This window comes from Notolabrus celidotus, unplaced genomic scaffold, assembly GCF_009762535.1.
Source record: "Notolabrus celidotus isolate fNotCel1 unplaced genomic scaffold, fNotCel1.pri scaffold_235_arrow_ctg1, whole genome shotgun sequence".
NCBI classification, from domain to species: domain Eukaryota; kingdom Metazoa; phylum Chordata; class Actinopteri; order Labriformes; family Labridae; genus Notolabrus; species Notolabrus celidotus.
Genome location: NW_023260081.1, coordinates 1819 through 25000, shown reverse-complemented (window position 1 = coordinate 25000; position 23182 = coordinate 1819). Strand labels below are relative to the sequence as shown.

The following is a 23182-nucleotide window of genomic DNA, read 5'->3' as shown; positions in this document are numbered from 1 at the left end:
TGCACACATGTGTGCTAACAAGGAGCTTAGGAGGGAGGCATGCTAGTTGTAGGCTGTCTTAATAAACACAAAGGTCGCTTTGACTCCCCACGTCTGCAGATTTGAAGATCTAGTGGAGGATTTTTAGTTTTCATGGAAAAGTGCTAGCGCTAGTTAGCATAGCCACATAGCTACATGTTGGTAGCTGTGTACCAAGACACACGTCGACATGCTGACAAATAAAACAACAAGAAACACTAAATCTGTGACCAATGGTTCAGAAAGGTCCTGCTGCAGGCGCCTCTCCGTCAGGATCAGATTCTGGATCAGATTCAGAGGGTTGAAGTAACGCGGGTCTGTGAGCAGCCGTGTATATTCAGCCAACATGTAAACATTAGATCAACGTGCTGGACGGCCGAGGCCACACCCACTTCCTGAGGGGGCGTGGTCAGAGAGAAAACAGACTGTTCTGATGAGGAATGAAGAAGAGGACTTTTCAGGCAGACCAAAATCTGATTTCAAAGTGTTTTTTTGAGCATAAACTTTAAAGACATGTTTTGGGGACCTCTTAGACCAATATATATTGATGAAAAAAGCGTGATATGTCACCTTTAAAGTCAAATGTCATCATGTGGTCTGACACCTACCCCCTCTGAGTGGTTTAAGGCTTTAAAAATGACAACAGAGAAGGTATCAGTGTTGTTGTTTATGGTAGTGTTTGCTTTTGAAGGTCATAAAGAGGCATCAGTGTTGGTTTCAGTCTGTTTCTCAGCTGGTGAAAAACTCCTCATTGTGCCTTTAATTTAATTTAATTTAATTAATTTTTTTTTAATTCTTCTTTCTTCTAAAATTTGAATCCCTAAATGTAGATGACTTTTAATTATTCTTTGTCATTAAACATGTGATATATTAAAACAAGTCATTTATGTATTTGTATTCAGCTGAAATATGGAATTGTTTACTCATTTCACACTTAAATGAATGTAGTTTAATTAATCTTAATGCAGTCCAGTGATTACAGAACTTTACCTGAGTTTTCACCTGTGATGGTTGAAAGATGAGGGTGTGTAAACCTGCATGAGGACAGAGGAACAGGTCAGTGATGTGAAGAACAAAGTGTTTAATCTCATGGACCACTTTTCAGAATACCTCCACCCAACACGGCGATGACTGCCAGGACCAGGAACGGACTCATCTTCCCCACAAACTGAAACATCACACTGCCGAAAGGAGCGCCCGCTGCAGGGAGGGAGGACAAGAGGGGAGTAAGTTTACTTGTAGTAAGTGCCCATCCGTTCAATGTGTGTCACAGTACAACTTGAGAAACAGTAACTGGAGATGAGGAGTGTGTAGGCTGTGTCTGGTTAAACTGACATGGAACCACTCCACCAGCAGTGCTGCCAACTTGGCGACTCTGTTGCTAGATTTGTTGAGTTTTCAGACCACTCTAGTAACAGCAACAAATCTATCGTTCTGTCTGGTGTTAATGGAGACTTTTGGAGACTGATGTGAAAGCATGTCTCGTTCTTACTCTTCTCAGAGAGCAGTGGATGCTGCTGTGAGTCCCTCCTCTCTGCATTCAGAGCAGGAGGCGTTCACCCCTCAGCATCCAGACTGTTAATGAATCACACATGTACCAAGACACCGCTGGCTGATCCGGTCTCTGTTTGGTCCTTTTAGAAAGTTAAAGTAGATTATAAACATCAACATGTTGAACATGTTCTGGTTGATAAATGTGATGTTTGATTTTGATTAGTTGGAGGCTCCTCAGTGTAGTTAGAAATATATTTAGAGTGTTTTTTAACCTCTTTTAGTCTCTCCCTCATCGTTACTCGTCTCTCCTGCAGCATCCATTACAATTCAGATTATGCTTATTGTGGACACTAAGGGTTGCTTCATCATTAGGATCACCCCACGGATTTTTTTTTTGGCATCATGGTGAGATGGTCCCTCTCCATCTAAGTGTGTTAGGTCTCTCTCTCCTTCTCTCTCCCTGTCCCTTTGTATATCCTTATGTAATCGTTCTTTCACTTTCTCTTATTTTTATTTATTTTTTGGCCCACCTAGGTGTGCACGCCCTCTTTTACAGAACATGATATTAGCTGCCAATAAAAGATAGGCCAGAGTTCTAAGAGGGATGGTGATGGTTGCATGCACACAGTCACAAGCACAGGAGAAAAAGGTTTTCTTTCTTTTCTTTTGCTGCAAGAATAAACTGCATTAATATTTGACAGTTTGTGACAAACATGACACAAACCAGAAATATATATGTAGACAAGAGAAAAAGAAAGAAAAGAAAGAAAAGAAAAGAAAAAAACCCCAAACAAAACAATTCAGATTATGCAAATTAAATGATGATGTCATTTAGGACAGCCAATAGCTGCCCTCCTCACTGAGGAGTTGGCAACCCTGTCCACCAGAGCAATGAGAAACCAGCACAGGCATGTGGATGCTAACCTGCAAGGAGGCCTGAAAGCTGGTGGTGCTTGCTCTGCAAAGTATGAGACACCCGGCAAATCAACTTGACATGGTTTACCCACAGACTCTGAGATCCTGTGTTCAGCATCTCTTATAATAAGGCAAGCCGGTTAGCCAGGATTTAAATTTCTGCTCAAACAAATTAGTTCCTTTAGAACATCCGTGATGAGAACACATGCTACCTATAATTTAGCGCCAGTGGCCAGTGGTTCAGGGAGACTGCCGAACATAGTCTCCCTGAAGTCGCCCACCTATTTCTAAAGCTCTGTTTTGAAGCCGATCATCAGCGGGCGCCATATTGGAAATGTTGAACTCAGCCTGGGCTGCACGGTGGTGCAGTGGGTAGCGCTGTTGCCTCACAGCTAGAAGGTTCCTGGTTCAAATCCCCGGCCGGGCGGGTGCCTTTCTGTGTGGAGTTTGCATGTTCTCCCTGTGCATGCGTGGGTTCTCTCCGGGTTCTCCGGCTTCCTCCCACAATCCAAAAACATGCTCAGGTTGATTGTTCATTCTAAATTGCCCGTAGGTGTGAGTGTGTGCATGAATGGTTGTCTGTCTCTCTATGTTAGCCCTGTGATAGGTTGGCGACCTGTCCAGGGTGTACCCTGCCTTCCGCCCGAAGCCAGCTCGGATAGGCTCCAGCCCCCCGTGACAAGATAAGCGGTCAAGATAATGGATGGATGGATGAACTCAGCCTAACTTCATCCAAGCTAGTGTGAGGTACAGAGGCGGGCCTTTAGCCTTTTCGCTAACAGCTACAGGATGCAGTAGAGATGATAGGGGGTGAAAAAATAGTCAAAGAAAATAAATGAAGTAGGAAGAAGTTAAAACTGTTCACATGAATTAAAGCTTTAAAAATAAATCAAAGTAATAAAAAGGTAAATAAGTTAATGTGTTACGCAACACAAAAAACGTTTTGGTTGTCAATGCTTTTATTTTGAAATGCAGGCTTTTATTTTGATGATTTTCTTTTGAGTTTTTTCTAGTGATCAGCATGGTAACCATTTCCAGCACCCTCTAGATCTAGTCTCATCCTTCTTTTGTTCAACACCTTTAGAACTTTGATTTGACAGTTGATAAATGTATATCTGATGTTATTTGATGTGTATGTGATGAAAACAGTTTATAAAGTAAGACAGAAAGATTATCAAAGGAGTCTATAAAAGTCTGTACTCACCTATCAACCCTAAAGCCAGACCGGTGAAGGAGATTCCCATCGCACGCCCTCGCTCCTTCTCATCTTTGTACATATCTGCCAACATAGACATTCCTGCAGGACACACATGACAGTGTTAGCATCGAAGGGAAATCAACACCCTACTTAAAAACGGACTAATAATTCAGTTTATGTTACCTGCCACAGACAAGCAGGACCCTCCCACACCCTGCACCGCTCTGGCCAGCAGCAGTAAGATGAAGCTTGATGAAAAGGCAAACACTTCCAGGAAACAGAGATTTGATTAGTAACAGGAAGAGGAAGTGTCTCTATTGGAGAGATGTTATAAAGAATGTGTGATAAGCTGAGGGCAATGTCATTTTATGGACCATTACATCCGCTGATCTCAACGCCAGCTTATATCTGCAGACAAATCAGCTGATCACCTTCTATGCATCTGATTGGCTTAAACTTCTTCATCCTGCCTTCTCTCCCACCTTTACCCCAGATCCACCTTTTAATGCTTTGTCTGATTTTACCACTGTCATTTGTTGTGCCTGTCCTTGCTGATGCTCTCCCTGCCTTCGCCATGTATGCACATGAAAGGGAGGGGAGGTTCGAGAGAGAAACCAGACCTGCTCTGTCCTGTACCCTGGTGGTCTTTGCTGCTGTGAAAAGGGATCTAGCATTTGATCTCTCCAAACAAAAGGTAACAGGTGGCTGAACATATGACCCGCTATTTACCTATTGAACGTGACCACACAATAAACCAAGTCATAAACAAACAATGTATAACACCACACACATATTCAATCATTAACCTACCCTAAACCTCACAGGAGATACACCTCTTAAATCATTCATGGCTCCTACTGATGAGATGTTGTCTTTAAAAGGAGAAATGTACTCACAGGTGGTCGACAATGTGATGATGCAAAAACCTGCACACATCGGGATGTGGTATCCAATCCTGTGAAAGAATCAGAGTCCAGTTAAAGTAGATTTACACAGTTTGATTTGGTGGATATCTCCTCTGTGAATGAAAGGAGCTGTATGAAGATCTCTCACCTGTCAGTGAGCGGTCCAACAAACGGGTTCACGATGAGCTGGATGGTGGACTTGGAGGCCAGCAGAAGTCCGACCTTGATGTTCACTTGGTCCAGCTCGGCCCCGGCTTCAGAGCAGTTAGATCTGGAGGAGTTTGGGGCCGTGGTGAAATTTACAGAGGGAGCTGGATCCTGGTCTAGAGGAGGGAAAACCCCGGATGTGTTCCTGACTGCAGAGTCAGCATGTTCAACTCCATACAGGTAACTGGGAAGGATGGGAACTGTGGACAACGGGGACCATAAGAATGAACAGAACCTCTTTTTTGATGCAGTGCATTGTAAAAACTGAATTTGCAGTACATCTACAAATACAAAACAATAATATTAATTACAGTAATTATGGTTTTAATAATAATTACAGCTGCAAGCAGCTTTGAATGGGCCCTCATTATGCATGGCTGAGATATAAACTACTTCCTGTTACATGGCAGGACACCCAACTTTGAGGGCTCTCCAGAGCCACACCCATTAACGAACTCATTTCAATTTAAGATAATGTGAGAACTGTGCAAACTTGTAATCATCTGCCAGCACTTTGTGTTCTTTCAGGATATGATAAGAGGTAGCAGCACATTGAAAAACAACTTCAAGGTGATTCTGCCCAGCAACTTGTGACTTACTGTTGTGCAAACCAATTAAATATTATCACGCCCTTTGTAATACGGTCACGCCTATGCTTTCAATCAAACAGCTGAGCAACAGAGGAGACTTTGAAGATGATCGACCACACTTTGTGGTGAACATGGATCAGTCTTCCCTTTTGCAAAAGCGAGCTAGCTGAAAAAGTTGTCCGTGTGTTCCTTGACTCTGCTGTGACGATTCCTGGACCTGACAGATAACTTTGTATTGTTTCTCTCTTCAAGCTGTAACAGGGATTTTAAGCTGATTGGATAAGGCCCCTTGGACGGGTTCTCATTCAAAGGACTCCTAAAATCACCCAAAAAGGGACAATTTTTGTGACTTTTTCCAAAATATCTGACTTCCTGTTTACATTTGACAGGTAACTGGGAAGGATGGGAACTGTGGACAACATGAAGCATTACAACATATCAGTAATTATTTCAATCTGGTTTTATTTTGGATGAATCAGCAGAAGTTTGAAGTGTTTTTGTTTTCTTCATTAAAGGCCCTGTGAGGAGTTTTGAACTGGCTGAGAAACAGACTGAAAATGATACTGATTCCTCTTTATAACCTTCAATAGCAAGCAAGACCATCTACAACAACATTGACACCTTCTCTGTTGTAATTTTTAATGCCTGAAACCGACCTGGGGGGGTAGGTCCCAGACCAGATAATGGACATCTTGCTTCAGAAACAGCCTTTCTTTGACTTTTTTCATGGAAAATAATCACATTGCCTGATAAAGTTGACTGTTGAACACAACAGGATGAGGCTTTTGTTGAAAACACTACTTTTGCATGTATAGGACAAGAGATAAGAGGTATCACTTTGTACACAAGGGGGCGCCAGAATTGACACAAAACAAAAGTTCCTCACAGCAGCTTTAAGCAGTTTAAAGTGTTTAAGGTTCTCTGTCATGACAGAACCGGGGAATAAAAACATCCATTTTTTGATGCTCTCGCAAATATTGAATAAAAATGAACAGAAACTCTGTTTTGATTGTGCAGTGTAAAAACAGAATTTTCAGCACATCTTCAAATACAAAAAAAAATGATAATAATAATAAAAATATAATAATATTTTGTATTTATATAGAAGAGTTTAAAACAGGGTTAAAGTGCTTAAAAAATGAGAAATGTGACGAAGACAAATAAAATGAGATAAACAAAATGTTGGAAGAATGTAAAAAACAAAAAAGTAAATAAATCAAAAAATCAGATTTATTAAATAAAAAATAATCACATTAATTTATAAAATCCTGGCAGTGATACTGTCTGAATAAATCCATTAACATTATAAGTGCAGTATTGTAAAACAATAATAAAAGAATAAACAGCAGGTTCAAACTTTTGTATTTATAAAGTGTCCTGCTTTATTTCATGTTAGCTATCAATCTGCAGAGTTTGACTCTCTGTGTCAGAGTGGAGGAATAAAATATAAATCCTAACGTACCGACTACAGACAGCAGCATGTGATCCAGAAACAAGGCCATGAAAACAACAACCAGGACCATCTTCTTCAGCTGTGCCTCCTCTCTCAGCCAGCTCAGCAGACCTGATCACACAGCACAGGTTTAAGGATCTTGTTCTCATATTAAAGTCAGAATAAGTAACTTTACAATACTTCAAAACAGGATTTTTTTGAAATGCAAAAGGTCCCTTTGTTTTTAGAGAAACATAACCAGTCAATGCAATCACACTGAAATTCACCAACAATTCCTTTCATGCATTTAAGAGCTTCAGATTTAGTGGATTCAGTCAGTCTCTGGGACGACATTTTCAAAAGAACTTTAAAAGAGGAATCAAAGATAATGTAACGTAAGCTCACCCATCTTCACCGATAACAATGTCAGGAGGCAAAGGTGTGACCGGCTGGTTGGATGTGATCTCTCTGCCCTCTCACAGGAGACATCCAGGAGGATTAATGACGCAGCACCTCATCCTGTTCTTTTATTATTTCAGTATTTGTTTAAGAACATTGACATTACACTTTGGAAAACTTCACAGTGCCAAAAATTCATGCATTCAAGCCAAGTGTGCAGCACCGTGAAACCTCAGCTGTGATGAAATGTTGATTCACGGCGTTGGAATCAGGACACAAGAGGTGTGCTAGATGCTGCAGTGAACAGCTTCCCAACACAACTGAATCCTTGTGTGGTTCTATTGAGATAAGAAGTCTGTAACATCTCCATCTCCATCTTCATGAACTGAAGCCTATCAATCAATCCATCCCTCTGCTTTTCTAAACCATCCATTTATATTCAACATTTAAAATCCTGGAGCGCCATTGGCCTACGGGTCTAAGTGTGCGCCCCATGTACAGAGGCTACAGCCCTCGTTGCAGAGTGATAAGATGATCACTGTGTCAGAAGGTAACAGGACTTTAAGATGATCACTGAGTCAGAAGGTAACAGGACTTTAAGATGATATCAGAAGGTAACAGGACTTTAAGATGATGTCAGAAGGTTACAGGACTTTAAGATGATGTCAGAAGGTAACAGGACTTTAAGATGATGTCAGAAGGTAACAGGACTTTAAGATGATGTCAGAAGGTAACAGGACTTTAAGATGATCACTGTGTCAGAAGGTAACAGGACTTTAAGATGATGTCAGAAGGTTACAGGACTTTAAGATGATGTCAGAAGGTAACAGGACTTTAAGATGATGTCAGAAGGTAACAGGACTTTAAGATGATGTCAGAAGGTAACAGGACTTTAAGATGATGTCAGAAGGTTACAGGACTTTAAGATGATGTCAGAAGGTAACAGGACTTTAAGATGATGTCAGAAGGTAACAGGACTTTAAGATGATGTCAGAAGGTAACAGGACTTTAAGATGATCACTGTGTCAGAAGGTAACAGGACTTTAAGATGATGTCAGAAGGTAACAGGACTTTAAGATGATGTCAGAAGGTAACAGGACTTTAAGATGATGTCAGAAGGTAACAGGACTTTAAGATGATCACTGAGTCAGAAGGTAACAGGACTTTAAGATGATCACTGTGTCAGAAGGTAACAGGACTTTAAGATGATCACTGAGTCAGAAGGTAACAGGACTTTAAGATGATGTCAGAAGGTAACAGGACTTTAAGATGATCACTGTGTCAGAAGGTAACAGGACTTTAAGATGATGTCAGAAGGTAACAGGACTTTAAGATGATGTCAGAAGGTAACAGGACTTTAAGATGATGTCAGAAGGTAACAGGACTTTAAGATGATGTCAGAAGGTAACAGGACTTTAAGATGATCACTGTGTCAGAAGGTAACAGGACTTTAAGATGATATCAGAAGGTAACAGGACTTTAAGATGATGTCAGAAGGTAACAGGACTTTAAGATGAGGTCAGAAGGTAACAGGACTTTAAGATGATCACTGAGTCAGAAGGTAACAGGACTTTAAGATGATGTCAGAAGGTAACAGGACTTTAAGATGATATCAGAAGGTAACAGGACTTTAAGATGATGTCAGAAGGTAACAGGACTTTAAGATGAGGTCAGAAGGTAACAGGACTTTAAGATGATCACTGAGTCAGAAGGTAACAGGACTTTAAGATGATGTCAGAAGGTAACAGGACTTTAAGATGATATCAGAAGGTTACAGGACTTTAAGATGATCACTGAGTCAGAAGCTAACAGGACTTTAAGATGAGGTCAGAAGGTAACAGGACTTTAAGATGAGGTCAGAAGGTAACAGGACTTTAAGATGATGTCAGAAGGTAAAAGGACTTTAAGATGATCACTGTGTCAGAAGGTAACAGGACTTTAAGATGATGTCAGAAGGTAACAGGACTTTAAGATGATATCAGAAGGTAACAGGACTTTAAGATGATATCAGAAGGTAACAGGACTTGAAGATGATGTCAGAAGGTAACAGGAATTGAAGATGATGTCAGAAGGTAACAGGACTTTAAGATGATGTCAGAAGGTAACAGGACTTTAAGATGATGTCAGAAGGTAACAGGACTTTAAGATGATGTCAGAAGGTAACAGGACTTTAAGATGATGTCAGAAGGTAACATGACTTTAAGATGATGTCAGAAGGTAACAGGACTTTAAGATGATGTCAGAAGGTAACAGGACTTTAAGATGATGTCAGAAGGTAACAGGACTTTAAGATGATGTCAGAAGGTAACAGGACTACAAAGTAGAGCTGAATTATTACCTGCACAATCCAACCTTAAAGTTCTGCAGCAGACTCAGTGATGATTAAAGCACAAAAGTAATGGAATACTCTCCAAATGATTGAACCACAGAGAGGCTCTGTGGCCTGTTGTTTGTATGTGGTTCTCTCTATACTGGACCCAGCTGATCCTGCTCTGAGCTGGTTCTGGGCTCCAAACACGTGTCCTGTGGAGCAGGGCGCGAGCCCCCGGATGGAGCAAAGCCGTGTCGCTCACGCATCATGTGGATTTTTGGGGTAACCCTCTGATTCCTCGACTTCCTGTTGCAGACGATGGAGAGGAGACTTTAGCTGGAAGAGGGCAGCGATCGCTCACTGCACAAATATTGGAGGACTGGCCTTCACTGTTGTTACCTGGTTGTTTACTTTGGCTGAAGCAACAGCTCAGTTTCATTGTGCATGCACCATCGATGTGAGACAGGTAAGAGTGTGGCGAAGCCTCGGCTCAATGTTTGAACAGCAAACTAAGATTTACAGTTTAATTAAGTTAATCCTCGCTCTGTGAAAACACTGCAGATGGAAAAGAGACTCGCCAATGACAGCTTCAGTCATGATCAGAATCTTCCATGATACTGTAGTGGAAGAGGTAAGAGGAGAGAGTCAAGGAAGGTCTGGATTTAAAAAAAGGGCTTAAGAAGCGACCCTGCAGGAGCACAAACTCTGAGGTAGTAGAGGTGTATTCAGTTTTAGTTGTATTTGCATGCCAGCACACAAAGTCCTGCTGCATCAGATCCTGACTGTCTCAGTGTTTTAATTTACTCTTTTATTAAAGTTATGTTTTTGGGCATTTTTGCCTTTATTGGATGGGAAAGTCAGAAAAGGGTGGCTTGCCTGCTCTAGGTCAGAGGAGAGTCTTTACCCGAAGTGGAGGAGTTTAAGTATCTCAGAGTCTTGGTCACGAGTGAGCAGGACACTGACAGACGGATCTGGGCGGAGTCTGCAGTGATGCTGACGCTGTACCGGTCTGTCCTGGTGAAGAGGGAGCTGAGCCAGAAGACAAAGCTCTCAATTTACCGGTTAATCTAGGTTCCAACCCTCACCTAAGATCCCGAGCTGTGGGTAGTGACTGAAAGAACAAGATCTGGGCTCAGGCTTAGAGAGAGGGTCAGGAGCTCAGACTCATAGCAGAGCTGCTGCTCCTCCAGACCCAGAGGAGCCATTTGAGGTGTTTCAGGCATCTTGTCAGGATGCCTCCGGGACATCTCCATGAGGAGGTGTTTCGGGCATGTCTGTCTGGGAGGAGGACACGGGGAAGACCCAGGACACGCTGGAGAGATTAGATCTCTCAGCTGGTCTGGGAACGCCTCGGGGTCCTCCTGGAGGAGCAGGTGGAAGTGGACGGGGAGAGGAGCGTCTGGGCTTCCCTGCTAGCTGCTGGGAAGGATGGATGGATGGATGGATGGATGGATGGATGGATGGATGGATGGATGGATAGGAAAGCTGGAGAGAGACAGGGAATCAGGGAATTCGGGGAGCAGAGAGCAGGGAAGGCATGCAGCAAATGGTAGAGGCCAGGAGTTGAACCTGAGACCGCTGCGACGAGGACTACAGCCTCTGTACATGGGGCACTCGCTCCATATACAGAGCTACCTCAGACTTCCACCAGATCCGTGTCCAGCGGTCTGGCTCTCGTCCGTCTGTGTTTTCAGAACGCAGCACAGAGCAGGACCACCGGACAGCTGGAGTCATGTGACCCAGGTTTCCCCTTCTGTAATCCCTGAATCAAGGATCCTCCTCCTCCTCCTCTCCTCCTCCATGTTGTCTCCCTGGTCCTCTGAAAACCTCTGACCTGTTGACTCCAGGCCTGGCTCCGCTCATCATGACTTTGGTTTGTTGTTGTAGTTAAGTGAAATACGATCTGGTGATAACACAGAGTGTTTTATTCTGAAAATTAACCGGATGTTTTCATTTTATTTTGGTGAAACCTGACTTCCTGTCCCGCTCTGTTGAGATTGATGCGTCGTGCTCCGGCATCCGGCACAAATAGAAGTCTAGTGGATCTGATCCAGAGGACTCAGACCTGCAGGATCAGAGACGGAACACAACGGAGCGGATCCAGTGGAAGTTAACACATTGACTAGAATCTGCCTTCAACGTCTCCTCTCTGTTCTTCTTTGTGATTAATGATAACAGTCGTCATATCTCACTGTGGACAAGAAAGCAGAAATGTAGCGTGACTGTAAACAGGCGATCTGACTAGCGTTGGAATCATCAGAACAAACACGTAGACCGGTTTCACGGTGAATCCTGAGAACCAAAGAGAAGCAGACGGCGAACACGTTTGAGTTTAGACAGAAATCATACCTTTTATTAAACTCCCTGTAGTTTGAACTTCTGGACGTGTTTCAGCCCACAGTACATGAAAAAGGACGACAGTGAGAGGATTTGTACCTGACAGAGTATACTGTAGTGAGGCAGTGGCACTGTGTAAACACACTGAGAGAGAGAAGAACGGTGCAGAGTATCAAAACAAAACCACTTCATCTTCAGACGGGTTTTTGGCAGAAACCTGACCTCACCAGAGATGGAACGTGAAACCACATGCGGTCAGAAGCTCTCGTGCCACGGTGACGAAGGTGGAGGGGAAAGACTTACGGGAGGAGATCTCTGGCGTGTTTGGTTTGCTGTGGTTGAACGACGAGTCCACTGACGAGCAGACGTTGATCACTTTAAAGTAAAGATGCTTCACAGTTTGCTGAGCTTCGCCTGCGTGACAAAAAAACAAACCAAATACAGCTTCTCTCTCTCTCACAGACGACGGTGCATCGAACACACAAGGGAATACATCCACCTTAAACTTTACACAACCTTCAACACAGCAGCTGCTTCTATCTGTCGCCGTCAGGCTCAGGGTCGGAGCGCCAACGCCGTCGCTGTTGTTACCACGATACCAGAGGTTACTCGTCGTGTAAATGCCGATAATCTGGAGGAGAAACGGCATGTGGGAAAACACTGAAGCTTAACGATGTCACATTAGCTTGCAGAGTGTGGCTTAAGCTTGCAGAGCTAGCTCCTCCTTGCAGGCTAACGAGACGTCACCCGTCTGTTCCTGAAGCAGATCGTCGGCGGGCGCCATATTGGAAATGCTGAACTCAACATAACTTCATCTGAGTTAGTGTGAGGTAAAGAGGCGGGGCTTTAGCCTTTCCAACTGTCAATTAAGTCAGGCACGCCCTTATTTGGGCAAAACTCGTACGTTTAATATCTTCAGAAATGACGAGTTATTAAACAAATGCAACCGTTAGAGAAAGGAGCTCTTCAGACCTGAACTGTTTATTGAACCAGGCTGTAAACATGTTTATTTAAAGATGGTCTCTTTGAATGGGTGTGTATGTGGTTTCCTGTGTTTCTGCAGCCAGCCTCTAGTGGACACTCCAGGAAGTGCATTTGTTAGCATTTCTGGATGCACTTCATATTTTAAGACCATAGACTGTAAATAAAAATGGACACCGTTGCTCCGCCTCAGAATTTCTGTGGTTGGCATGGTAATTTCTGTGTCGGCACGGTAACAAGCTCCGCCCTACAGCGTAGCGTCACGAGGTCCAATGGAGTTTCTCTCTATGGCGGCTGTCAATCAAAGCAAACAGGAAGTAGAACCTCGTTTTTTTAACCTCTAATAACCAAAGAAGAAGAAAGTGTTCAGAAAAAAGAGTCCTTGAACTCAAAACAGTCAAATACTAAATACATGTCACCACAGCATACCGCAGCCCCATTCAAATGAATGGGAGACAGAGTTTTTGACCTATACTGCAGCCAGCCACCAGGGGGCAGACGCTCTGCTGGAAGCTTCACTTCCAGGTGAGCGAGATGCACCCCTGTTTAAGACAGCTTGGATGCCATGTAGATAGTGGGGTTTAAATTAGAGCTACAGCCCCAACTAGTGGCAGGAGGCTGCACTACAGCTCTGACGACACGCATCACCAACCAGCAGGATGACCACGCTTCACGGTCAGATTTAAACACGTCTTTTAGCTGCCGATCATTTTGGAAGCAGTGAGTTGATAACACACACTTTCAACAGAGTTTGAGGTTCCAACCTTCGGTCCAAAAAACATGAGTCCAATGTGGAAGTGTTAAAAACTGCAGTTCCTCGAGTGTCCACTAGAGGCTGTACCAGGAGAAGTACCAGGAAACCACATACACACCCATTCAAAGAGATGATCTTTACAGCAGGAATAAACATGTTTACAGCCTGGTTCAAAAGACCAGTGGAGTCTGGATAGCTCATTTCTCTCTCAGCACACACTGTACAGGGTGAATTTATTATAACTCGTTGTTTTTGAAGATATTAAACTTACAAGTTTTGCCCAAATAAGGGCGTTCCTGACTTGATTGACAGGCAGGAACACTGTAGCTGTTGGTGATGAGGCTCAAAGCCCGCCTCTTTACGTCACCATCGCTCGACAGCAGCAATATGGGCGCCACGGAAACAGATGGGTGGCGTCACGGATACTACATCCATTATTTATACAGTCTATGGTTCCAACCCTTCGCATGACATCACAGGAAAATGGCCGCCGTGTGAGTTTTCTAAATAGACGGATTAGTCTGAAGATGAATCCAGGAGTCTCCTCTGCTCTGGTGAAATACAGTATATACACATGTACAGTTAGGAAAATAACTTCTCTTATCAGTCTGTCTCAGTGGGACAGCTTCCACAGCCTCTTTATATACAATATATTACACACAATGATTCTGTATACTGTACAGGAGTTCATCCAACAGGAGGTGTGTGAGATCACGTGACGGAGCGGCTGCATGTGATAACACAGACCGATGAAGCCTTCATGGTGTGAGGCGTGTTCACTGACAGGTGACGGAGAGAGGAGGCGGGCTGAGGACACGGTTCACATTGCATAGAGTTTGCTGCTTTCTTTCTCCTGCTGTGTTTGAAACTCTGACGCTAGGGATGTAACGAGACACTCAAATCATAGGATGATATATCTTTTAAAGGTACGGATAACTAATTCAAGCTTTAAAGAGGAAGTTGCTGGGGCGCTGGTGGCCTAGCGGTCTAAGCGCCCCACATACAGAGGCTACAGTCCTCATCGCAGGGGGTCCCCGGTTCGATTCCCGGCCGGTCGACCATTTCCTGCATGTCTCCCCCCGCTCTCTACTCCCCACACTTCCTGTCTCTCTTCAGCTGTCCTATATAATAAAGGCAAAACGTCCAAAAAACTTAAAACTTATTTCTAATGCTTTTATTTTGTTAAATTGTTGCCTCACATTTAGGTTAGCTTGCTTCCTGTCTTTGGTGACGTGCTTTTATTTTGAAGGTGCTTCAGCTGGAATCGTGAAGTCACGTGAGCTAACGAAAACAGCTAAAACAAAGATCGTGTCTGTTCTGTTGAGAGAGACAGATTGTGATCGGCGATTAATTATCGGCAGCGGACGGCGATTTTATATCGCTTAAAAAAACCTTCATTAATCGTCAAAGATAATCGGATTGTGGGAAACACTGATGATGCATCCTCTGCTGCTAAATCTTCACCTGCTTCTGCTTCTGTTCATCTAACACACCTGTAGAGCATCATGACGTCACACAGAGAAGTTGAATGCAGGTGTCGCCCTCTGCTGTTTAAAACTGGTATTGCGCTTCATTTTTCTTTTTTCTGGATAAATAAATTCAAGCTTTAAAGAGGAAGTTGCCTCAAAAAACTTTGTTTTAATGCTTTTATTTTGTTGAATTGTTGCCTCACATGTAGGTTAGCTTGCCTCCTGTCTTTGGTGATGTGCTTTTATTTTCGCCCTCTGCTGTTTAAAGTTGGTATTGCGCTTCATTTTACTGTGAATAACCCGTCACATGTTGCACTGATTTTGAGCTGTTTCTCACGTACGGTTACATCCCTAGCTAATCTGTCGAGTCGACATGTTGCAGGGATATTCATCAGCCTTCACCTCTTCCTCCTCCTCCTCCTCTTCCTCCTCGTTTAAACAGAACAGTCAGTAGTTGAGAATTCTGTGAAAGAGCAAATCATCCACACCTGATTGGTTAGAGTTCATAAGTGAAACCTTCCTTCATTTAGATCCACATGAGCTGCATAAAATGAAGCTTCCAGGCTCTATGAAATAATAATAATAATAATAATAATGTGTTCATGTGTTCATGAGTTATTGCATCACTGTCTGATAGAGCCACACTCAGTCCCAGAGCGTAGTGTCATTGCTTCAGCTCTTCAGCTCTGTGCAGACGTTTCAGCTCCCTCAGAGAGTCTCAGATCGTCTCACTTTCAGCTCTAAATCTGCAGCAGTGTTGGTGGTTGTTCTTGCAGTACCACGTCCTGCCACAGGGGGGGGGGGGGTGTGTGTAAAGAAAACATGCTGATGGTGTGACTTCAGGTGGTGTCGGTGAGAGAGGACGGGGAGCACGGCGCGGGGCTCCGGGTTGAAGAGGGGACAGATTTAGGCGATGAAGGCGGATCACAGCCGCTGATATCTGCTTCCTCTTCCTCCTCCTCCTTGTCTCCTTCTTTACTCTTTCCTCCTCCCTTCACCCCCACCGCCCCCTGCCCCTCCAGACCCTCAGAGTTCTCCAACATCTCCTGGATGAGCGGAGGCATGGAGCCGGGGATCTCCATCTTCAGGGTGATCACTCGCTCGGCACCTGGAGGCAGAGAGAGAGAGTTCAGAGGAGAAAACAAGGCATCAGTTTTTAACCCTGTCAGTAAAATGAGAGCTGAGCTTCATGTTCTGTTTCTTCTGTTTGTCTCCCCCTGCTGGTCAAAGGAAGAACTCATGAACTATATAATGTATTTAATAACAGAAACAGCAGCTCAGGGATCAGCTCACCTTTCACACTGATGCTCCTGAGGTCAGTTATCTTCATCAGGATCTTAGGGAACATGCAGGGCTTCTCTGGCCTCCTCCTCCTCACATACATCTACAAACACAGAGGGAAGGAACACAGGTGTTATTTAACCAGACAGATAACTGTGTGTCTGCAGAGTGTGTTAATGTTGAATTTCACAATTAATCATTATTTAATAGTGAAATTCAACGTTTAATTTTGATTTAATATTGAAATTCAATTATAAATTGCAAATAAAAATGTATATTCAACAATAGATCGTTTCAATTTAATTCAATGATGAAATAACAGATTCTATGATTAATCATGATTAAATATTAAAACTAAATAATTAATATTAAAATGCAATGATTAATCATGATTAAATATTGAAATTCAACCAATAATCATGCTTAAATATTAAAATTCAATGATTAATCATGCTTAAATATTAAAATTCAATGATTAATCATGAGTAAATATTGAAATTCATTGATTAAATATTAAAATTCAATGATTAATCATGATTAAATATTAAAATTCAATGATAAATCATGAGTAAATATTAAAATTCAATGATTAATCATGATTTAATATAGAAATTCATTGATTAAATATTAAAATTCAATGATTAATCATGATTAAATATTAAAATTCCATGATAAATCATGAGTAAATATTAAAATTCAATGATTAATCATGATTTGATATTGAAATTCAACGATTATTGATGATTTAATATTGAAATTCAACGATTAATGATGATTAAATATTGAAATTCAACGATTAATGATGATTAAATATTGAAATCAATGATTAATGATGATTAAATATTGAAATCAATGATTAATGGTGATAAAAAAACTAAACTCTAATTTTAAATGTCAAACCTTCAAAGCTTCAACAATCGGTTCCTGAAGAAATTCCACCTTGTCTGAATCCTCCAGATCCTGTCGGTCTGCAGAAACACAAAGATCATCATGAAGCTCAGGACTTAAAGAAATATACACAGTATCTCTCTGTCTAAGGAATGAGATGCAGTACCTCCACAGAGCAGACAGATGGCGCTCAGTAACCCCGTCTCTGCGTCATCCATCTCCAGAGGGAGCAGCTGGTTCGCGAAGGAGAACACCAGATCCGTCAGAGGACCGAATCCGGCGTTGTGCATCTGAGTGCGGTTCAGAGTCAGACCGTCAGAGAACGTCATGGTGTCCTGGTCTGGAGTGTAGCGCGTGCAGATCCTGAGAATCTGAGGAGAGAAGGGAGAGAATAAAAACCAGTCAAGAGGAGGAAGTCTGCATCGTGATATATTCACAGGTAAATCAAAGACAGAGGAAACTCACCAGGATGTCCAGGCAGGCGGCTTTGAGCAGCGTGATCTGATCGGCGATGGTTAGCGTCGTGAAGCCCGGCAGCTGCTTGGCGAACTCCACCGTCTTTATGATGCATTTAGTGGACAGCTCGCTGAACTTGTCCCAGAGACTCACATCCAGAGGGACGCGGTGCTCTGAGCTGTTACTCTGCAGATCAAGAATCAAGACTTCATCATGAGACGGTCTCAGCTTCACGAGGCATGAATGAAACATCGTGTTGGAGCGCGTACCGTCGTGTATTTCCCCAGCTGACCGAGGGAGGGAAACGTTTCCTTATGGGCTTGGCGGACTCGTTCGATCATCTGCTCCGTGTCTGCTGACAGGACGTAGATCTCCACCTCTACCGGCCTCTTGTCCTCCTTCTTCTTCTTTGTTCTGTCGTTACGCACCACTGAGGACAGAGAGAGAGAGATCACTCAGCAGAGATTCATGTTGAACATTTACAACCTGACATCAAGGAGCAGCCCTGATGTCTTCTTCTAAGGTTCGATATCTGAGGAGAGCTGTGAGGTACTGGAGATAGACTTTGTGTCCCATAGAGGAACATTTTAGACCTCATGTTAGCTAAAGCTGCAGGAGGAGACGAAGCTTCAGTCAGCTCAGGATCAGACCGACCCTGGAGAAGTTTGAGACTTCTGTGTTCTTGTTATATTTTAGTAACAGCATGCTCACTGATCTAAAGGAGCATGTAAGTGTGTGTGTGATGTTTTCATTGGGACTGCAGATGTTAATTAGCTTTAAGCTAACTCTGGTATGATGCATCAAATGGTAACATGTTGGGTCAATATTATATATGGTCCCTTTATAAATAAATCTAAGAAACACACAATAATAAAGAAACAACAGTGAGGCTCTTTTCTGAAATAATGCATGTTTTTTATTTTTATTTTTATTTTTCTTTCCTCTTGTCTGCATATATATTTCTGGTTTGTGTCATGTTTGTCACAAACTGTCAAATATTCATGCAATTTATTCTTGCAGCAAAAGAAAAGAAAGAAACCCTTTTCCTTCTGTGCTTGTGACTGTGTGCATGAGACCATCACCATCCCTCTTAGAACTCTGGCCTATCTTTTATTGGCAGCTAATATCATGTTCTGTAAAAGAGGGCGTGCACACCTAGGTGGGCCAAAAAAAATAAAAAAAATAAGAGAAAGTGAAAGAAAGATTACATAAGGATATACAAAGGGACAGGGAGAGAGAAGGAGAGAGAGACCTAACACACTTAGATGGAGAGGGACCATCTCACCATGATGCCAAAAAAAAAATCTGTGGGGTGATACTAATGATTAAGCATGTTTTTTATTTCAGGCCCTTCATGTCTGAGATGTTCTGACTTCTATACTTAAAGCAGGAGAAGCAACAAGCTAAATGCTTCCAAAGCTTGATCCACAAAGTAACTGGACCGGTAGAAGACGTCTCACCTCTCCTCCAAAAGGCTTCTTCAGTCCTGACCAGACTGCGGTTCCTGGACACAGCCTTCGAGCTCTTCCCCAGTCTGGTCAGGACTGAAGAAGCCTTTTGGAGGAGAGGTGAGACGTCTTCTACCGGTCCAGTTACCTTAGGGATCAAGCTTTGGATTACCATGACCTGGATGACTGAGAGCCTTCACAGACACAAGCTAACTGTTCTCTTTAGCAGCACTGTTTCTTTATTTTCATTATTTTATTCATACATTTTGAGTAATGTTGTCATGTATTACTTCCTGTTTTAATTTGTTTTATCTCTATGATGCCATTAATTAGTTCCTGCTTTATCTTGTATTTATTCATTAATTATTTTCTAGTAATGTTGTCATGTATTACTTTTATTTTATTTAACCTTTATTTAAAAAGATGAGAACCCATTGAGACTTCCTGTTTCATCTTTTATTATTTAAATGATGATGTCATTTCTTCCCTTCCTGTTTTGTTTGCGTTAGCTTAGTTTTTTAGAACTCCCTTATATTTATTTATTATTTTATTCTATTTATGAACATTTTTATTTATTTATACAAAAGAAAGATATAAAAAAACACTACCAGTAAAGAGAGTGTGAAATATTTAGCAGCACTGTTACATTTTAAACCTTTATTATCCATCTCTCTTTGGAAACTTTAGTTCTATAGAATTTATAATAATAATAATATGAATCTGTATTTATGTAGCACTTTTTAAAAAAGGGTTAAAGTGTTTTACTTATAAAGAAAGAGAGAAATGTGAAGAAGGTAAAGACTCAAAGTTTAAAACAATAAAGAAAGATTAAAAGGTTTGACTGAAAACAAATGAAGTGAAATTAAAAAAAATGTTGGAAGAATAAAAACAACAAAAATGAAAGATTAAAACTATCAAAAATAAGAAATATAAAGTTATAAAATCCTGCACCTATATAAAAAAATGCATCTTATCTTCCTGCATGAATTTTATATTCGCCTTGGTGCACCTGGTCTGTGTTTGTAACCCTGCAGTGTGTAAAGAACATCCCTCAGAGGTGACAGAGGTGTGATGGAGGAAAGATGGTGACACAGTGGGACTTTGTTTAGATGCTTTTCTGGGATATGTTGGTGCATCAGTCTGACTGTATTCTTTGTGTTCCCACATCAGTAAATCTTGTGACTGTCCCTTTAAAAGAGCCAGGGGTTCTTATAAAGTAGTGATGGTGGCTTAACATGGCCTGCATTAACCTCTTACAGCCACTAGAGGGAGACAGATATTAAAGTTAAATGTTGAGGTTCTGCAGAGGAGTCTCAAAGAGCTTTGAGTTCAGATTCTACTGAAGAAGATGAACCGCTCTGTTTGGCTGTTTATGGAAAAACTCAGACATCATTAAAGGGTTAATAAGAGTTCTTTAAATAGGGTTTAATGAGTCTCTCTGAGTCCACTCACACTCCTTGGACATGCCGACGTCCAGGCATTTCTGCAGGCGACAGGACTGACAGCGGTTCCTCGTCACCTTGTTTATGACGCAGACTTTGTCTCGGTGACACGTGTACATCATGTTCTTCTGGATGCTCCTCCTGAAGAAACCCTGACACACACACACACACACACACACACACACACACACACACACACACACACACACACACACACACACACACACACACACACACACACACACACACACACACACACACACACACACAGAGAAGAGGATGATTAAAATATGGATACACAGAGAGCGTCACAGAGAGGGTGGGAACGTCACAGAGAGCGTCACAGAGAGGGTGGGCACGTCACAGAGAGGGTGGGCAAGTCACAGAGAGCGTCACAGAGAGGGTGGGCACGTCACAGAGAGGGTGGGAACGTCACAGAGAGGGTGGGAACGTCACAGAGAGGGTGGGCACGTCACAGAGAGGGTGGGAACGTCACAGAGAGCGTCACAGAGAGGGTGGACACGTCACAGAGAGGGTGGGAACGTCACAGAGAGCGTCACAGAGAGGTTGGGAACGTCACAGAGAAGGTGGGAACGTCACAGAGAGGGTGGGCACGTCACAGAGAGGGTGGGAACGTCACAGAGAGCGTCACAGAGAGGGTGGACACGTCACAGAGAGGGTGGGAAAGTCACAGAGAGCGTCACAGAGAGGGTGGACACGTCACAGAGAGGGTGGGAACGTCACAGAGAGGGTGGGCACGTCACAGAGAGGGTGGGAACGTCACAGAGAGCGTCACAGAGAGGGTGGACACGTCACAGAGAGGGTGGGAACGTCACAGAGAGGGTGGGCACGTCACAGAGAGGGTGGGCACATCACAGAGAGGGTGGACACGTCACAGAGAGGGTGGGAACGTCACAGAGAGGGTGGACACGTCACAGAGAGGGTGGGAACGTCACAGAGAGCGTCACAGAGAGGGTGGACACGTCACAGAGAGGGTGGGAACGTCACAGACAGGGTGGGCACGTCACAGAGAGGGTGGGCACGTCACAGAGAGGGTGGGAACGTCACAGAGAGGGTGGGCACGTCACAGAGAGGGTGGGCACGTCACAGAGAGCGTGGACACGTCACAGAGAGCGTCACAGAGAGGGTGGGAACGTCACAGAGAGGGTGGACACGTCACAGAGAGGGTGGGCACGTCACAGAGAGCGTCACAGAGAGGGTGGGCACGTCACAGAGAGGGTGGGCACGTCACAGAGAGGGTGGGCAAGTCACAGAGAGGGTGGGAACGTCACAGAGAGGGTGGGCACGTCACAGAGAGGGTGGGCATGTCACAGAGAGCGTTGACACGTCACAGAGAGGGTGGGCATGTCACAGAGAGGGTGGGCACGTCACAGAGAGGGTGGACACGTCACAGAGAGCGTGGACACGTCACAGAGAGCGTGGACATGTCACAGAGAGGGTGGACACGTCACAGAGAGGGTGGACACGTCACAGAGAGCGTGGACACGTCACAGAGAGGGTCACAGAGAGGGTGGGAATGTCACAGAGAAGGTGGACACGTCACAGAGAGCGTGGAGATAGTTCTGTGCTTTGAACCAGATCTGTGGAGTCTGTATCTGGTTCATGGTCTGCACCATCCTGAACCACATGCACAGATATCAGGTTGATTGCATGCACAGATTGTGTGTGCGTGCGTGTGTGCGTGCGTGCGCGTGTGTGCGTGCGTGCGCGTGTGCGTGTGTGTGTGCGTGCGTGTGTGCGTGCGTGCGTGTGTGTGTGTGTGTGTAGAGGATTAAATGAAGCAAAGAGGCTTACAGATCCTAGGGGAGGTGTAAAGGTCGTGACCTCTCGGCTGAAACATTATGCAAACACTAAATAAGCTCTCCGCTCTGAAGCTATTTCTCATTCAGGTTTTATAAGTGGAGCCTGCGTCGCTCTGCTAAGCGTAGCCGGGCGCGTGTGTATGTGTGTGTGTGTGTGTGCATGCATGTGTGTGTGTGTGTATGTGTGTGTGTGCGTGTGTTTCGTGCATGGGTGCATTTGTCTCGGTGTAAATTTAGCTTCCTACCTTGCAGCCCTCACAGGCGCTGACTCCGTAGTGGTATCCTGAGGATTTGTCCTGACACACGAAGCAGGGTTTGTAGATTCGGGGTGGAGCTGGAGGTGAGGGGGGGCTGGGGACGAGCAGGTCCTCTCCTGAACTGGTGCTCTCCGTCTCTATCGCTGCAGAGAGAGGAACAGAGAGAGGAACAGAGTGAGGAACAGAGAGAGGAACAGAGAGACTTAGAACAAGTCAGACTGCAGGGACGTTTAAAATGCATTCATTGGATCCTGCAGGGTTTCATCCTCTCCTTTAAAAACCTGCTCTCTCTTTAAGATCTTTACGCTCAGACATGTTCTCAGTCTGTGTCTGAGAACTTTCATTTGGTGATGTAGAAAGCAAAAGAACACAATCATGGAAGATATCTGGATGCAAGTGAACCTAAGATTTCATCACTCCACTCTGACCTCATTCTCACGTCTAAAGTTTTTGGTTTGACTGTAAGAGAAGTAACGCACAGAGAAGGAAGTCTGGACTGCTGAATGCACCCCAAAGAAACCCTCCAAGTGGACCATCACTCCCAGGCTTTTCTGCCTTTATTCAGAGAGCATAGGAC

The 23182-nt window shown here is 43.4% G+C and overlaps 2 protein-coding genes across 2 annotated transcripts in view; both read right to left on the bottom strand.

The window, feature by feature from the left end:
* The window catches only part of LOC117809125 (synaptic vesicular amine transporter-like), a 13517-nt gene extending 6609 nt beyond the window's left edge, over positions 1-6908 (bottom strand). The window contains exons 1-7 of the mRNA XM_034678796.1: positions 6790-6908; positions 4679-4937; positions 4522-4580; positions 3809-3892; positions 3632-3724; positions 1129-1218; positions 1009-1052 (exon numbers count right to left, since the gene is read on the bottom strand). Coding sequence (XP_034534687.1) covers positions 1009-1052; positions 1129-1218; positions 3632-3724; positions 3809-3892; positions 4522-4580; positions 4679-4937; positions 6790-6850 — 690 coding nt within the window. The 5' untranslated portion in view covers positions 6851-6908. The remainder of the gene's footprint in view (positions 1-1008; positions 1053-1128; positions 1219-3631; positions 3725-3808; positions 3893-4521; positions 4581-4678; positions 4938-6789) is intronic.
* Positions 6909-14636: 7728 nt separating this feature from the next.
* On the bottom strand, positions 14637-22765 carry LOC117809122 (retinoic acid receptor alpha-B-like). Its single transcript, XM_034678794.1, has 8 exons — positions 22594-22765; positions 20536-20677; positions 17905-18065; positions 17645-17821; positions 17346-17550; positions 17192-17259; positions 16304-16394; positions 14637-16118 (listed from the first exon to the last, which is right to left on the bottom strand). Exons 2-8 carry the CDS (start codon positions 20645-20647, stop codon positions 15850-15852), a joined length of 1083 nt encoding a protein of 360 aa, XP_034534685.1. The 5' UTR covers positions 20648-20677; positions 22594-22765; the 3' UTR covers positions 14637-15849.
* Between the last annotated feature and the right edge of the window lie 417 nt (positions 22766-23182).

Coding starts and splice junctions, on each gene's coding strand:
- LOC117809122 (XM_034678794.1), bottom strand. CDS start 20,647: ATGATGTACACGTGTCACCGAGACAAAGTCTGCGTCATAAACAAGGTG. Junction 17,822..17,904: donor AGCTGGGGAAATACACGACG/GTACGCGCTCCA, acceptor CTTGATCTGCAG/AGTAACAGCTCAGAGCACCG. Junction 16,395..17,191: donor CGATTGTTGAAGCTTTGAAG/GTTTGACATTTA, acceptor CTGTGTTTGTAG/ATGTATGTGAGGAGGAGGAG.